The sequence below is a fragment of the Leucopleurus acutus genome, assembly GCF_964270905.1.
Source record: "Leucopleurus acutus genome assembly, chromosome: 10".
NCBI classification, from domain to species: Eukaryota; Metazoa; Chordata; class Mammalia; order Artiodactyla; family Delphinidae; genus Leucopleurus; species Leucopleurus acutus.
In genome coordinates this window covers 98,432,649-98,449,994 of record NC_139153.1, presented here as the reverse complement: position 1 = coordinate 98,449,994, position 17,346 = coordinate 98,432,649, and the positions used below count along the sequence as shown (strand labels likewise).

Here is a 17,346-nt window from a genome sequence, read left to right as displayed (position 1 = left end):
ATACAATTAATTTAGCAGAAAATGTCTCAGGAAAAAAATGCAGCTTTCCCACCAGTGCTTAATAAACTCAGGGCATCTGCAATTAAGTCATGTCTCAAAAAGAACTGTAAGTATGGCTGTTGGCACATGAAACTGACTGGAATCAAATAAATAAAAAGGCTGCCAAAGCTTTCGGGACAGTCGTACTTCCAAAAATAGCACTAAACTAAACTCAAAAAAAAAAAAGAATTAAAATTAAAGAAAAAACAAAACTGTGATTGAGGCTTTAAATAACCTTGAGGCGCCAAGGATCAGGAAGCAGTCTGACAAACCGCTTAGACTCCAGGAAGGGAGGATGCGCTAAAGCTCCCTTCGGAAGTAACTAAAGACGGTAACGTCAGAGGCAGGAGTTCTCAGAAGGTGGAGCCACCAGTCCCAGAGAAGAGTGAGCTGGGGGAACCTACCCCACAAGGCAGAATCGAGGGCCAATCAATACATTTCCTACAACCAAAGGTGTAGACCTTCCCGACTGCCTGTGGGCTCTCAGAATGGCTCTGGACCAGTGATTGTCTTGTCCCCCCCCCCTTTTTTTTTTAATTGACGTATAGTTGCTTTACAATATTATGTGTTTTAGGTATACAACAACATAGTGATTCACAATTTTTAAAGTACATCCTTTTTGAATCAAAATAGCTACGTTGACTCAGTCTCTGCTCCACCACTATGTATTCGGTGCATGGGGTACTTAATAACTTATGTTAGTGTTTATAGGTTTCTCCATCAAGTAGAGCTATGTTCACACCTAATATCACACCTGGTATCACCTCTTCCTATTGTGCATCATCACTCATCTTAATTTATTATTGTGAAAGATTTCAAACATACTCAAAAGTTAAAAAAAAAAAGTATCTAATGTACTCCCTAAATATCCATTTACCTAGATCCAATATTCCTCTTCACATTGTGTTCTTTTCTCTAAATTCTCATTCTTCCTCTGTTGCCAGTAAGTCTTTCTTAGTAGTGTGCAATTTAATCATAGGGTGTCCCTGATTAACATAGACCTATGAGCTACATTAGTTAATGGAGTCTGATACCAACATGAAAATAGACAATAAATCAATGCAACAACAACACTTTCCAGGAAAAAGAAATATGTAACTTGTCTGTGCTTATTATTATATATAATAAGACTGGCATTTCAAAATATGAGACATGATAAACTATTTAATATACCATGTTAAGACAACAAAGAAAAAACGTTACAGATTAAACTACAAAAAACATAGAATTTGTATGCCAAAATATATATTAAAGCAACCTAAACAACTTGCAACCTTGGTACATTTTGGTGACAGTTTCACTGTAAGATTCATTGCACTCAATATATAAAAAGCTATTATAAATCAATAAGAAAGTGTGACTTCCAATAGTAAAACTATAAATTTTCATTAATCATGCAAAATAAATCACATTACTAATGAAATGTTTTTCACCTTTTCAGTAAGAAAGTATTTTTACCATTAACGTCCATTACTAGCAGTAGTCTGGAGAAAGAGTTTATTTCAATTACCATTTGTGCTTGAAATGGAAAGTAGTACAAGATTCCTGAAATAGAATTAATATGTATTAAAAATTAAAGTGGGCTACCCATTGATATAATAATCTTACTTCAAGAAAGTTATTTCTTTCCTTTCATTCCTTCTTATTTCCTTCCATTCTTCTATCATTTTTTCTTTCCCTCTCCCTTCTTTTTTCCTTTCTCTCATTAATTTTCTTAGCCAATCACAATAGCTAATACATTCCCTTCATCCTCCCTGTTATTCCTCACAACAATCCTGTGAAGCGGACACTGATAAAACCCCACATAAGAAGTCAGTTAGAACTACTTCTGATGCCTTCATGAGGAGATGGTCAAGGAGATCATGCTACACACTCAGTTCAAGCATAGAATCAGTTGAATAACTGAAGCAGGGCAATCAAGGCCATTCAGAGAAAGGCTGGATTGAAAATACATAGACAGCTTTGGAAGAAAAAGAATCTTTGGTACATTAGCTGATAATCATCTGTCTCTTGGAGCTCAGCCAGTACCCTTTTAAGCTCCCTTCCTGACCAAGCAGCTCTCACATCCCATGTGGTCAGCTCTGGATCAGGTGAGGTGTTTTGTGAGGTAGCCTTTTCCCACCACTGGGGTGGACAGAGTGCATCAGATATTCAGAAATTGAGATATTCTCTCCAGTCATGTAATCTCAAAACCACATGTACCAAATATGTCACTGAATTAGCAAATAATGTTTGCCAGCTCTCAGTGAGAGTGTGTAACTTGTCCAACATCACATAGTTAATAAGTTATAGAGAAGGGCTTCAACCTGGATCTAACTTCAGAGCCCCAGCTCTTCATCATTATACTGTACTATCTCATTTATGTATGTACGTACTTATTTATTCATTCATTCATTCATCCATTGATCATACAATTACTGAGCTCTTATCATGACTCAAATATTGGAGAGGTTATTTTTAAGGAACTTATACCATTTTAGAAAAGATTTTAGAAAAGATTTTAGAAAATTTTAGAAAAGATTTCCTGCTCATCCCAGGGTTTAAACAGATTAAGGAAATCAATAATGGAAGAGTCTCTAAATTCCACTCTCTCCTGGTCCTGCAAATGTCCTCATTGTTCAAGATCAAGCAGACCCTCTGCCCACCAGATCTCTGTGTTCATGCTACAACACCAGTGTCTCACTATGTAATACAAATATTTGATCCTATTTAAAACATTGTAGGCATTGCTAGAGTAGGCGAAACAATAATTGTTTGTGTGGGTTAGTGGAACTTTTCCTGAATCTCTGAACAGAGTACCCAGGGTTACCTTCCTCACCCTTGAGTATGTCCGCACCCCTCTCCCCAACACCTCCCCAGTCACAAAAAGGAAAATATGTGTAAATGCACTGTATTCAAAATAAAAGAATTTATATTAAAAAAAAAGAGATGAGGCTTACTTGATTTCACTCAGTCAACTACTATTTAGTTAAGGCTTCTCATTGGCCAAGGCTCTGAGCTGTTATAATTGGCAGGTTCTTGCAAGGACCTCAAACCCAGTAAGGGCTATTTTCAAGCTACTGGAAGGAATTTGTAGTGGTGATAGTAATGAGAGTTCTCACTTGCAGTGGTGATTTTCCCACGCCTAGAGGTGTTTAAGATTGAGCGAGATGGCCAGCTGGAAGTGATGTAGCAGAAGGAATTTGTGCTTCACATAGGTAATGGGACCAGATGAAATTATATATAAATATAGTGTGTGTATGTGTGTACGGAGATGTGAGTGTGAATTCTCAGTGACTACAAAAGACCATTTTAGAGAGGTCTTGAATAGGTACTTATAAAATGGAAATGTCATAATGCCATCCAGGTTTTTTCCTTTGCTTATCCAACCATTATCAGTTGATTTATTTAATAAAACTGAGGACCAAGAAAGACTGGAAATACAGCCTCCAATAGAATGCTCTCATGCTGTGATTGTTGAAGTGATAAGTAATTTGCTTTTAATGCCAGCACATACCACTTAGCACCATATTTAACTGAAGGATGAAAATCACTCATTTGTCATCTACTTGCTTAACTGACAGTGTAATCTATCTATTGTCACTGAGCTTAGTACAAGGAAAATTGAATAGATCTCATTTTTAAATTTACAGCAAGCATTTAAATGTTTAATTCCTTCTTATTTATATTTTTATTCCTTAATAAAATTTAATTTCAAATGGATAATCTATTTGGACAATAAAAGCACAGTAGGTACTAGCAAAAATGATCTATTAAAAGTATTTTTTTTTACTGTTTTCAATTATAACCATAGTTTGTATTGTGTATTATCTCTGTGTGAGGAAAAATGTCAATGTGAATGATACAAGTCAGTGAGAAACTACAATAGTAGAAAAGAAGTTATCAGTGAAATAATCAAAAAATGCATGAGTTTATAGATAAAGGAAAGCTTATTTTACTAGTAGATTCTTGAAAAATAATTATTAGTATTGTAATTATCCTCAATATACTGAGAAAAAATAACTGAATTCACAGAGATACATAGTCCCCTATAAACCTATCTTGAATTTTGAAATAACACTTTGCACGGTATATGAATATGTGTACACTGCTAATGGAATATTATACTGAAGATGTTCAAGTTAGAACTCTGTTCTTGCAGAGCATCTACTAACAAAGACCATCCCCATCCCTCCTTATCCATGGGATTATTGTTTGCAATTCATAAAGGGCCACAGAAATGAGAGGAATTGATTATAAGAATAAACAGGTCCTTTTTTCCTCCATTTATTTTTCTATTAAGAAACTAACCCTACATGTACATCCAAAAAAAATCTAAATCAAATAGTTTGTTTCAATGCCAATGCAAATGTGGTATTTACTTCAGAGATAAGATAGTACCCAAATCTTATTTCAACATTGGACTAAGTTACTGCACTGAGTCTGTGAACATTAGAATGGGCCTTCTCAACAGGAAAGAACTCTTGAAAGAACATGTTAGTAAATCTCTATCCACCACACTACACACTACACACACACACACACACACACACACACACAATATGTTAATGAAAGTGTTAGACTCCTATGTTGAAGCTCTGTAAGATCAGTTCAATGGCAAGGAAAACAACTATAAAACAACTAGAGCAACAAAACGTTCTGTAGACTTGATTTTAAAATACTGAACAACTCCTGCTTTGCAGTAATGTAGCAGGAGACTTTTTGGATTAGGAAATACACTATGGCCATGGGCATCCTTTAGGGGCAAGAAAATATTGTTTTTCTGAATTATACCAATGCTTTCATTGGGACCACCAGTCCCTAAAGGAAACACACAAAAAAGAAAAGTATCAATTGGTTGCTGACCTCTGCATGGTTCATTCAATTCACTGCTATACAACACACTAAATATCAAGTGAAGTGAAACCTGGCTTATCAGTTTATGCTTTCATCCAACGAAAATTGACAGAACACTTACTAGTTCAAAGAGCAGCACTGAGGACTGGGGCAGGTACCACTAATCAAAGCAGACAGTGATCCCTGCCCTCGAAGAGCTTCCATTTTAGTGAGAAAAGCATAAATAATAAAAGTGACAGGGGAGTTCCCTGGCTGTCCAGTGGTTAGGACTCTGTGCTTCCACTGCAGGGAGTGCGAGGGAGTTCGATCCCTGGTCGGGGAAGGAAGATCCTTCATGCCGCACGGTGCAGCAAAAAAAGTGACAGACCTATAAAATCAATAGGTGTTTTTATTAACTCAGTTAAGCAAATGATGGTTCAGTGAAAAACTTACCAAATCACTTGTTCAACTACATTTGCTTTATCAACTTGACCTAATAATCTAATGAAATACAGTTTAGGAGGCAGAAATCTACTTATATGTATACATTTATCCTTCTCAGTATATTTTGTATTGATACAGGTCTATCATAGAACTTACTTTACTGTATCCAGCCCCACTTTTTCAGGGGGAGGGATGGGCTTCTTATTTATACTATAAATGATAACACCTGGCCCTAATCCCTTCCCCCACCTCTCCTTCACACCATCTTCCCAACAGGAAATGTTTATTGGGCCCCTGCATAGGGCCAAGAATCGTTCTAAGCTCTGTTAATAAGAAGATACATTTGAAAAATTCTCCACACAGGTAATTCATGCTCCAATGGGGAAGGCCAAGCATGTAGTTAGAGTAGAAAGCTATTCGGTGAAAGTGGAGGTGAGTACCTGATGACCAGAGCTACGACCAGGTAATTATACTTGCAAGTGTGGAGGTGAGGAATGCAAGAAGTCGTTGACACTGACAGTCCCGTATCATTTTGAAGGAAGAGTCTAGTTTCCTGAGGTGTGCAGGTGCAAGAATTTAAGCCATTAAAACCTATTTAGAATGTTCACTAGTTTCTGTGAAGTTGGGATCTGTTGTCAGAGATGTTAATAAATGTTGATCTGCCTTCAATAAGAGCTATAGAGGATGAAAAATATAGACAGTATATGCATATGCTAATTTCTGCCAATAGAGGGAACATCTAGTGTAATTCAATGTCTTATGTAAGACTGAAGATATCCTTATAGTTAGACAATAATTAAAGATGAGGATTGAAAAATGACCAGGATGGGATGCGTTTATGTTTCCCAGTTACAGGTATCAAATTTGACCTCTCTAATAAACACTGCTTTTTGTTTGAGAGAGGTGACTGTTAAAACACCTGCTTACCCTTCCTTAAAAATGCAGAGGAGGACCAGAGGGCCTAGATATCCTCTGTATTTATTGCTCTATAATGAGGACAAATGATTCTTAAAGATGCAGGATTTTTTTATAACCCATCAACCCTCTGACAGTTCCTTGTCCTCTTGTGATCCTAAGTCCTATTCCAAACCTTCAGTTGAAAAAAGGAAAGCAAGGGAGTAAAGACAAAAAGGAATAGTCTAAAGAACTGGCAAGAGGGCTTTGCTACTTTGGTCCTTTTAGAAAGAGCTAAGGGGGATGAGGGGAGCCCGAATGGGAGCCAGCCAGTTTGGGGCTGTTTGTTGATATCTTAGAATACAAAGCATTTGTGCTGTAAAACAACTAATTTAAGTGACTTGATTTTTTTTATTATGTAATTTTTCCATGTTTTTCCTTGAAATTTCTTCTAGAAAAAAAATGTGAAATTTTATGCTAAGTGAAGGGGAAAGGAGATTTCTTTAGGCTTGGTTATATCATCTTCTAGCCATTCCCCTTATTCCCTCCAAAGGAAAGAGTACTGCTGGGGGAGAGTGTGAAAAATGATATTCTATCTCTCTTCATACTTCACAGGAGCCACGTAGCTCTTTCTAAGCTAATGAAGATGAGTCTATGTTCTCTGAAAACATGTTTGGGACAATCACGACGTCCAGCTGTTGTTTCCAGTACTGGTTACTGACTTCTGGTAAAGGACATATTATAAGGCCGTAGATTGAAAAGGAAGTTGAACTTAGTCTTCTCACCATGACTTGTGGACCTTTAAGAAAGCAAGAAGGAAGAAGCACTTCTAAGTTGAGGCACTCAGGTACAGCAACGAGTAAAATATTTAATCGGGGGAAAATACCTTTTTGTTTTAATGGATTCTTTTCAATCCTCTTGATTTAATACCTGAGGAGTCTTCCAGTGCACTGTCCATTTCACTTAGATGCTCCTGAATAGCCGTGACCACTTCACTGGGGATAAACTTTAAGCCACTGATATCACCAAACACCTGAAAAGTGATGACAAAATGGCACATGTTAACTTACCACACTTCAAGGAAATATTTAGGCAGAATGAGCAAAACCTGTGATTTTTCCCCTGAAAAAAAATTACAGCTTGGAAATGCCCTGAAATGCCATTATAGTTAACCTAATTCCACATTTTAACAGGAGTTTTCAATTTAGGTTTTATGGTTTGGTTCCATTTCTTTCTTCTTTTTTTTTTTTCACATCTTTATTGGAGTATAATTGCTTTAAAATGGTGTGTTAGTTTCTGCTGTATAACAAAGTGAATCAGCTGTACGTGTACATATATCTCCCATTTCTTTCTGACTTTAACAGTAATTTAATAATACAGCAAAAATATAAATAAGCATTTGTATAATATTTAGTAATACAGAGCACAGAGTCATAATTAGCAATTTAAACACATGTGAAAAGTGAATTATCCTAATCTTACAGAAACCAAAAAATATCAAAACAAAATACAAGACTGGGATTTTCTTTTTTGCAATTAATAACTTGTGTGTGATGAAATGGATAGAAAACAAAACTATCAGGGGAAAACATAGGACAGCATTCCTTTTAGAAGGAACTCATTGTCCCAAGAGAAGCTTTCTGTATATACAAGACTAATTATCTTTGAGCGCACAACTAGCAACCCTACCAACATCCTGTTTCACTTGTCACACAAAGTTTGGGTTTATTTTGGGCTGTTTATAAGAATCATCAATTTCACTGACTTCATCTGGCTCTCCTACATCTTGAAGGTATGTAACATTTCCAAGAATTCTGCTGAAGGACTGTTTTCCCCAGAACTTACAGTCTCTTGAACTGAAGGCCACCCCAATGAGAAAGGCAGGGACCCACATCTACATCTACTCTGGCAAACTGAATACATTTCTCTGGATAAGAAAGAGGACATCTACTGTAATTCCTACTTATGTGGGTTAATAAAAAACGTTTTGTGATTAAGCAGAAATAGATATTTGACATATACAACTAAATAATGTTGAGAAAAATAGCTGTCTTTGGACACCTTGATTTCTCCTTTTGTTGAATCTTTCTTGTCAGGTTTTCTTAGAGTCCACTCCACCCACTGTTATCTAAAATTGTGTCGTACTTTTCCATTATTGCTTCCCTGTCATTCTTCTTCTTCTTTTATTTTTATTAGAGCTTTTTTTTTTTTTTTTTTTGGCTGTGCTATGAAACTTGCAGGATCTTAGTTCCCCGACCAGGGATGGAACCCAGGCCCTGGCAGTAAGAGAGCCGAATCTTAACCACTGGACCGCCAGGGAATTCTCTCCCGGTCATTGTTCTTAAACATCTCTCTTTTTTTTGTAATTTCATGATACACCTTTCTTTGCTTTTCTTAGTATATGATCTTTTTAAAACCTAAGTTTATTGGGAAACATTCTATACCACAACAGAATTTATTCAGTCTCCTTTCTTATCAAGACTATCTAAAAGTGTAACTCAGAGCTGCAATTCTAGAGCTTTGTCCATGCTTCCTGTGATACCTTACCATTTAGATCCTCATGTGGTGGAGCATGCCAACTGTTCTTGAAATTTCTGAAATGCACCTTCCTAATATCAAGTGGGGTGGCATTCAGCCTTCACCAGAATTAAGAATTCCAGAATGACAAAGTCACTTTCCCCTAAGTTGTCCTGCCATTCACAATCTTTCTTTGTTATTGAGAATTTGAATCAGAATAACAACTTCAGTCGCCACTTTATCCTCTAGGAAATGGATTATTGGGATGTTTCCTTACTCAGTAGTATGTCTTTATTAACAGGAATTCCTTAAAATGTCCGTATGGTGTGAGCAAGAAGGGACTTGAGAGCAGGAGTGGTTTGATTTGCTCAGGATTCTAGGAACGTCCCCAGTTATCACCTGGACTAATTACCTGGCAGCATTTCTTGGCCCTGATGCACAGGGCCGTGGGCTAACAGCATGGCGCCTTCTGGGAGGAACTGGTTTTGTAAAAATTGCTCCTAAATTTTAAACTATTCCCCTTGTCCCCATCACAGCTGCCACCATAATGTGTCAAAAATGTACTTGTATAAAATGATCTGCACATCTATGTGAATATACATCAAATTAACAAATACACTTCAGCTTGACAGGTTTGGGAAAGAGGGACTAAAAATATAACTAGCTTTAATCATAATCGCTAATGAAACGTACTTGTCACTTCTTAGTTAATTGTTGTGCAAGACAATTCACTTTCCGATTACTCTGTCTGTTTAGAGTCACATATTTCAAGTGATTTGTGCTGGAAGAATAAGCTCATAATATTATAATCATACTTATTTTATGACTTTCACTGATTACTGGGAATAAACATTGCTAGAAAGTAAATATTGCAAACAACTAAAATCTCACAACAAGCTTGTATTTAAATGTGCCCATGCTTTGAAAATAAAACACAACCTAGTCTTGCAGCATTTTCCAAAGGCAGAAAATGACAGTGAACTATGATATCCATGTGACCTCATATTTCAAACCTATCTCTTTAAGTTACAGAGAGCATAGTTTGTGTAGCTATAGCCAAAAAGGTTATCAAAATGTTGGGCAAACTTCCCATTCATTGCAGTGGTGGCTTTCTGTTTGTCCTCCTTTTCTGGAGGGCAATTTGGAGATATATATTTTTGTGTATAAGAAATATGCTCATAAATATCTATCCTTTTAAATTCTCAGATTCTTTGGCCTAGTAATTCCACTGTCAGAATCTAGCTTTAAGAAATAATAAGGAACGTCAATGAAAATGGCCAAGAAAGAAACTTCAAAGTTTACCCATTCATAAAAGAAATTTTAAAAATGGTAAAAAAAAAATAAAAACCTCATGATCAACTTTTTTGGGGGAAAACTAGATCTAGAACACTATGGACGAGGCAAAAGCCACCGTGAACTTGGTTAGCCACTCATGTCCCCACCAGCACAGTGTCACAGATGTATGAATGTGAACGAATAGAGTGCGAGCTTGGGACGTCTCTGTGCCTATCGCTAGGCACTGTGACCAGCAAAGTCTGCAGAGACAGACAAGGGTCTTTCATACGGTGTGGATGTATGGAGCTGATGGTGAACAGAAACACCCATGGCCATGGAGTCAACATATGCGAGCTCTTTCTGCCTTGTGCTTGAAGCAGGACTGGCCTTCTCTGGTATAGAGAAGTCCCTGGATTTCTTAGAAATTGTGTTAAAACAGGCCTTAAGAAAGAGATAGCTAATTGACTGCTAATAAGGATAGATATACCTTCAAGTGTCTATTTAGAAAAACGGAGTTGACTTTATTTGCAGTCTATCTGGTAGAATGGGTCATACGCAGCTCCCCAAAACACACATTGATAAGGTTTTTCTTTTTTTCTTCTTATAGAATGTTTTCTCCCTCTAAGTTCATAATTACCTTATTTTTTCATTTCTTTATTTTTAAAGTATATCTTTATTACTAATACTTCCCAAGCTAACAGATTTTTATTTTTTTTACATCTTTATTGGAGTATAATTGCTTTACGATGGTGTGTTACTTTCTGCTGTATAACAAAGTGAATCAGTTATACATATACATATGTCCCCATATCTCTTCCCTCTTGCGTCTCCCTCCCTCCCACCCCCCCATCCCACCCCCATTGATAAGGTTTTAGTGAGAGGCCGTTATAAAGATGGTAAGGAGGCTGCGGAGGAGGAATCATAAAGCAGATACAACATTCGGACAGATTTTGTTTTAATTTGCCAACTTAACAGAGGACCCGCGTATGCATAGCACTAATTCACTGACAGCAATATTTGGAGGCCTAGTTAAACTCATTATGGCTCCATAGCGAAATAAATTTTTTCTTCAACAGAATTCAGATCTCTGTACCTGAACTACAGGAATCTAAACTAGGGGTAAAGAGTCTTAAAATTAGATAACAATTGTAGATTTCAAAAAATATATATATATATATATAACTAGAAATAATATGACAGAGTAAATAATAGGTTGAATCAGCATTATTTTAGAGAAAGGAAGTTTTGCATTTTGAAAAAGTAGAGCACAGATGTTAATTTCCTGAAACAGTTAAATAAGGGCTGACATTTGGATGAATTCTCTGGGATTTAGTGATGATGGCGTGTTGGCAGTGGTGGCCATGTTGATCACCACTGCTGTGAAAATAATAAGCCAAAGTACGCAGTCCTTTCATTTTTTCATATACTTTACTTGTTTGTAAAATGAAGAATATTCAATGTTCTTAAGATTAAATATCTGAATATTGCTTCTGAAGGAGCAGCTGTCACCTTAAATCTAAAGTCTAGTTTGTTTACTGGCTGCATTTTATATCCTTTTGAAAATGACACAAAATGGCTATGAAATCATCGTTAAGTATTCTACAGGGGAATATAAACACCCTTTGGTTACAGTGCATGTATCTTTATACATAATTCCAGTTTATTTTCCCTGGAATTATGTTAAATATGTAAAAAGCCGTTTCTCATAAAGGTAAAAACGCTAGATGTTTCTGAGTTGTAATTTAGCATCAGAGTCAAGATTGTTTCAGAAAATAAGCTAGTGTTACTCTTTCATGCCTTTTAAGTGTCCCTCGGCGTATACTATATGTGATTTTGCACATAAAATAAACTTATATGCTTTTATGTCAGTGTTTTATTAAATGTAAATGCGATTAAAATAATTTATAGGATACAAATATGTAAAAATAATTGACACTAAGCAACTGGTTTTTACATTGTTTAATCATATTATTATTAAATAATTATTTCAGGTCATTATAGAAGAACTTGTTCCATAAACTGAAAAGGAAAAAACTACTTCTGTATCTATGGATTCTTAGAAGAAATCAATTCATTTGTACATAGTTCTTAATATTGACACAATTACAAAATGCACCAAAATATTTTCATGATATTTCTGTACATAAACAGAAGGAAAACTCATTATGTTTAGGGTTTTGTGGCTTATTTTGCTTTGTTCATGAGTGAATTATCTTTGACTTTTTAAGAAATCAGTGTTAGGCAGCCTTGTCATATAGAATCAAGATAAAAATCACTGATTAGTAGTATCATGGCATATTCTGAAATGCTCAAGCACTGACTGTTGGATGCATGGCTTTAAAATATATTTCAAATGAAAGGTACAAACTTCCAGTTATAAGATAAATAAATACTAGAGAGAAAATGTAGAGCACGATGACTGTAGTTAACACTGCTGTGTGACATAGAAGAAAGTTGTTAAGAGAGTAGATCCTAAGAGCTCTCATCACAAAGAGAATTTTGTTATTTTCATTTTATTGTATCTGTATGAGATGATGAACATTGAACCTATTACGTTCATGTTTTTATACCTTAAGTTTATGCAGTGATGTATGTCAATCATTCCTTAATAAAACCAGGAAAAAATAGATATATTTATAAAGCAAAAAACTCAAAAATTTTCCAAGTTTATAGTAACTTAAGATTAAGAAATAAAAAGAAGCATAAAAATAGTTTTCACATTTAGAGGGTCACATTTCAAGTTATGGTTTCCAAATTCCAATTCAATAAGAAAAAAATATACAGAAGTAAAAGTGAACATATTTTTACTCTGCGTAAAACATTCATTCTTTATTGACTGTGTGATAAAGATTTAATTTTTCACCTCTACAATTTTTATATTAGATATTTAACTATATGTTTCAGCATGTCAAGGCTTATTTTTTAAACTGCTTCTTTATACTTAATATACCTTTTAAAACATTTCCTATGACTTAGAATCCCAAGAAATTTTTCTTCTCCAATATATCCTATGAATATGTATTATTTCTGATAGACATATAAATGCAATAATAGAACAAATCTTTTCTACAACTTTCATAAGTTCAATTATTTGGAGAGTCAAAGGAAATCTAAGATGCTGAAAATTATTTTATGAGTAAATATTTTCAAAAATATGTATGTGATTTTTCTTACATATGTAAATAAAAATATATGGTCTATAAAAACAGGAACTACCAATGAATAATTGTCTCAAATTATGAGTACAGATGAAGTATGCAGAAATTTAATATTTACAAGATTGAACAAAAGAAGTTATTTTAGAAAAGACCTGCAGTAACTTTAAAATGTCTTTTAAAATCACATCTTAATACGTAATAAGTACAATCAAAGTCGTTCTTCATGATTTTCTAAAGAAACCAAACATAGTTTTACTAAAATTAATTTAGTCACTAACAGTTATTTTTTGACCCATGAAAATAGGTCAAATAAGAAAATAGCTTTTTAGAAGTAAATAGCACATTTTCTGAAAATGTGTCTGAAATCTGTTGTATTTATTTTAAAATTATAGTGTGCTAATTTTTTTAAAAACTATGCTATTTTCCTCTTACAGGTTACCAATTATATATATATAAATAATAAAGCAAGCCTGCCATGAGAACCATCTAGCTTAGTTTTGTGAAAAGCAAACCATGTCATAGCAAGTCACACTGACCTAATTATTATAGACAAATAAAATCACTTATTTTGACACATACATATGGGAATAATAATTTTGTCAAGTAATTTTAAAATAGAGATAAATCCCTGTATATACTTAATATATATTTAAGTGATTAGTAAATGTGTCTATTTTAAGACTTTTCATGGTAGTATGATAGGAGAATGTCTTATAAGTGCCATTATATTCTAATTTTAGCCTGAAAATTGAATTCTTCTTTGCTTTTGCATTCTGTTTTTTTATAATATGTTGTTTAAAATGGGGTCTATGTTTTAGATACGACAGAATGATGTCCCGCTACAGTTTACTGCAACAGTCAATCATTCTTCAGGAAAAGAGGTGGCAAGATAATACCAGGAACTTATTTTTAAAAAATCAATTGAAGTGACAGCTGTTAACTTTGAACTTGAAAACCAAAAATAAAAGACAATCCTGTCCTTGACATTTTTAGCAATATTTTATGCAAAGCCATAAGTACTGCTATTACTACTTCATGTTAATGTATATTTTCAATAGTGTCATGTAAGCAATTGTGCCCCAAAGATTTACTGCACCTTCTCATGCAGGTGTTGTGCACAAAATATAAAGTTTTCTAAACTTGGGAAATGAAAACGGGACTTTCTTCTATTTGCAAAAATGAGTTAATTTTAATGTTTTCTTTAGGCCAGTTTAAACTACGCACAATGAGAAACACAAGGATGGCTTTGCCCCTTCCCATGAACAATGACTTTCAACAAATGGAAAAACTGGATGGAGGAATTCCCAACAATTTACATGTTTAATGAATAACTTCTGTAGACCCAGAGTTTTCAGTATTTTCCTATTGATTTCCCTTCCACATTTTTGTGTATTTCTCTCTCTCTCTCAAACACACACACAGCAAATTAGTCATTGTAACAGATGGATATGGGAATTTCCAATAACAATAAATAGTCTTTTCTGGAAGATGTTACAATAGAAGAGTTAAAACTGAAAACTCTCACTTATTTGTATTCTGTTTTTGCTGTGCAAGTCATTGATTCAAGGACAGAATACGATTCTTCCCTCCATTTACTCAAAGCTTCATGCAGGCTTGCAAGATAAAGCTTCCTCTGCTGCCTTCTCGCCGAGGGTCATACAAGTGAGGCTCGGCCCCTCTACACCTGCTCTCCCCACCGGTGCTCACTCAATTCCATGAGTGGGAGAAGAATCCGGAGTTGAGTCAAACCCATCTAATCATAAATTGTGGTTCCGTGTTTTGTTTTCACCTTTCTTCTCCTGCTGCTTTTTCTATCAGCCGAGCACTTAATAAAATCACTAATTGGCTAAGCTGTTATTTAGGCAAAGTATTAATATTCTCATTTTGCAGACAAGGAATCAGGCCTCCTGCTGTGTATCTCCTGGCACTGGGTAAGGAGCTCTTCAGATGGGAGATTCAAAGTAGGTGAGCCCGTCCTCCTGAGGCTGAGAGATTCGCCGGAAGCCGCTCGGCAGGGCCTCACAGAGACTCTGTTAGATCGCTGAGCTCCTGACTCCCATTCCTCTGCTCAGACCACCAGGCGACACCGCCTCTAATGACAGAGAAACCCTTTTCCCATTCCGCCCCAACGAATGCTCCAAGGGCTTTCTTAATTGCGATGGATACCCTGGGATCGGGAAGCTTATTTGTGATTTGATGAGTCTGCACCAGTCTTGCCTGGGTTTCTAGGTTTTGTGGCACTAAAAACTTTAGAAAAACTTTGTACTTAAAAAGAAAAAGAAAAAAACCTCAGCTACGGAACAGAGACAAAGCATTACAGGTACACACCACTGTATATAAAATAGATAACCAACAAGGACCTACTGTACAGCACAGGGGAACTCTACTCGATATTTTGTAATAAACTATATGGGAAAAGAATCTGAAAAAGAATAGATATGTGTATGTATATATATATATAACTGAATCACTGCTGTACACGAAATTAACACGATATACTGTAAATCAACTATAGTTCAATATAAAGTTAATTCATGAATTAATTTAAAAAGTATTCCTCTGCGGAGAGTCCATGGCATTGCCCAGCCTCAGAGGGGTTGACAAAAAGATAATTCAAGAGAGGCCCTCACCTCCTGACAGACCAATGACCATCTCGGACAAGCGTGGAGGGGATTTTATTTTTTAAGTTAAATACGTAGAACACTGTAAGATCTGTGTCATCTTCCTCACGGGCCCAGATGAAAAAAAAGTGGTGAACATAAATCCATAGGAAAGATAGTTTGTAATAATATAACTTCTATTTCAATCTGATGGAATCTGACCTTTTCAGTGCAGAAATCATACTGTTCCAAAAACCATGGCTTTTCACAAAAAAATGAAAAACTTGAAGATAACGTGCTTCGAAACTCAAATTGCTAAGGTTTTCTTGAGGAAAAAAAAAGAAAGAAAAGGTTAACACGTGACCTATCTTTCATATCAGAATTAGGAGAGACTTAGAAATCGCTGTCGTCACAAGCTGGAGCTGTGTTAGATGCAGAAGGAGCTCAGAACACTAGGTACTCTATTTTACAACCACCCTAAAACTTCTGAGAATAGAGTTCAGGTTATAAAGGTGAAGCAAAATTTCACCCATTTTTGTTTCATGTTTGTTGCCAGATCTAATTTGTAAATATTAAATTAGGTCTAGAGGCAGCTACCTGTTTCTTCCCCTATCAGAATAGCCCATCAAAATACAGCATGGATCTTACAGGTATCTCTAGACGGATCTGAGTCATTTCCTAAGCATAGGTGCCCTCAATTCGCATAATATGGGCGTTAGTGGAAAAGGTCTCATGGTACATAATTAACCATCAAGTAGCATAATTTGACATCCAGAAATTCAAGGCAACTTGATAGGTTTCCCTGAGCAACAGCTTTGTGCCTAGTACAGAGACAGGGACTTCAGAGGTAGGAGTTAACTCTAATCCAAGTAGGTGACTACTTAGAAACTACAATTTTCAAAGTTTAATAGATGTTTCTTCAGTCCGGAAAGTATAATCTATCTAGGTGCTGTGGTTGGAAATTTCTTTACCATGCATTCATCTTTGGGAAAGATAATACATGAATTTCACTTCTCACTGAAGGTGCAAAAGACCAGTCTCAAATCCATTCCAATTTCAGATTTTATAGCTCAGAAAGCCAGTGATAGATCAGACTGTGCCCGTTAGGGGTCAGGAGATATAAAAGAAAGTAGGAAGATTGTTGAGTAGGCTGAAAGGAAACCTGCCTAGTATTCAATATGCTCTGGGACTGGGATGATTTGACGGTTCCTGTCCTCTGGGACACGCAATTTAATACTGGAAACAAGTTTAGAAAGGCTAACGAATAAAATCTAGTACTCCTAAAAAAGTGTCAGAGAAGGTGCAAAGAGGCTAGGTCCCTTCAAAATGGATTTCATAGAGGACAAAGCAGGTAACATAAAGCACAAAGAAATAAGTGGGTAGGCTTTAGACTCGGACTGCAGAGGGAGTGGGACCCTGTGCCTTTGCTGAGATCTGAAAAAAGGGGGAACGCTGGTTTAGTATTTGTTAGCATCTCTGTTGGGAACAGGCTTAGCGGGGTCCAGACACACTTCCACCATCATATAATCCAACAGTGTGGAAAACGCAGGCAACCAAAACCAGATGGGTCAACAACACCTCCTGCCCCACCTCTCAATCCTTCT

The 17,346-nt window shown here is 35.8% G+C and overlaps 1 protein-coding gene across 1 annotated transcript in view; it reads right to left on the bottom strand.

The window, feature by feature from the left end:
- Nucleotides 1-6,824: 6,824 nt before the first annotated feature.
- LOC309967681 (uncharacterized protein) overlaps nt 6,825-17,346 on the bottom strand; it is a gene marked incomplete at both ends in the record, with an annotated part of 268,712 nt that continues 258,190 nt past the window's right edge. Inside the window, 2 exons of the mRNA XM_082848441.1 lie at nt 6,825-6,991; nt 7,123-7,225. Coding sequence (XP_082704567.1) covers nt 6,825-6,991; nt 7,123-7,225 — 270 coding nt within the window. The remainder of the gene's footprint in view (nt 6,992-7,122; nt 7,226-17,346) is intronic.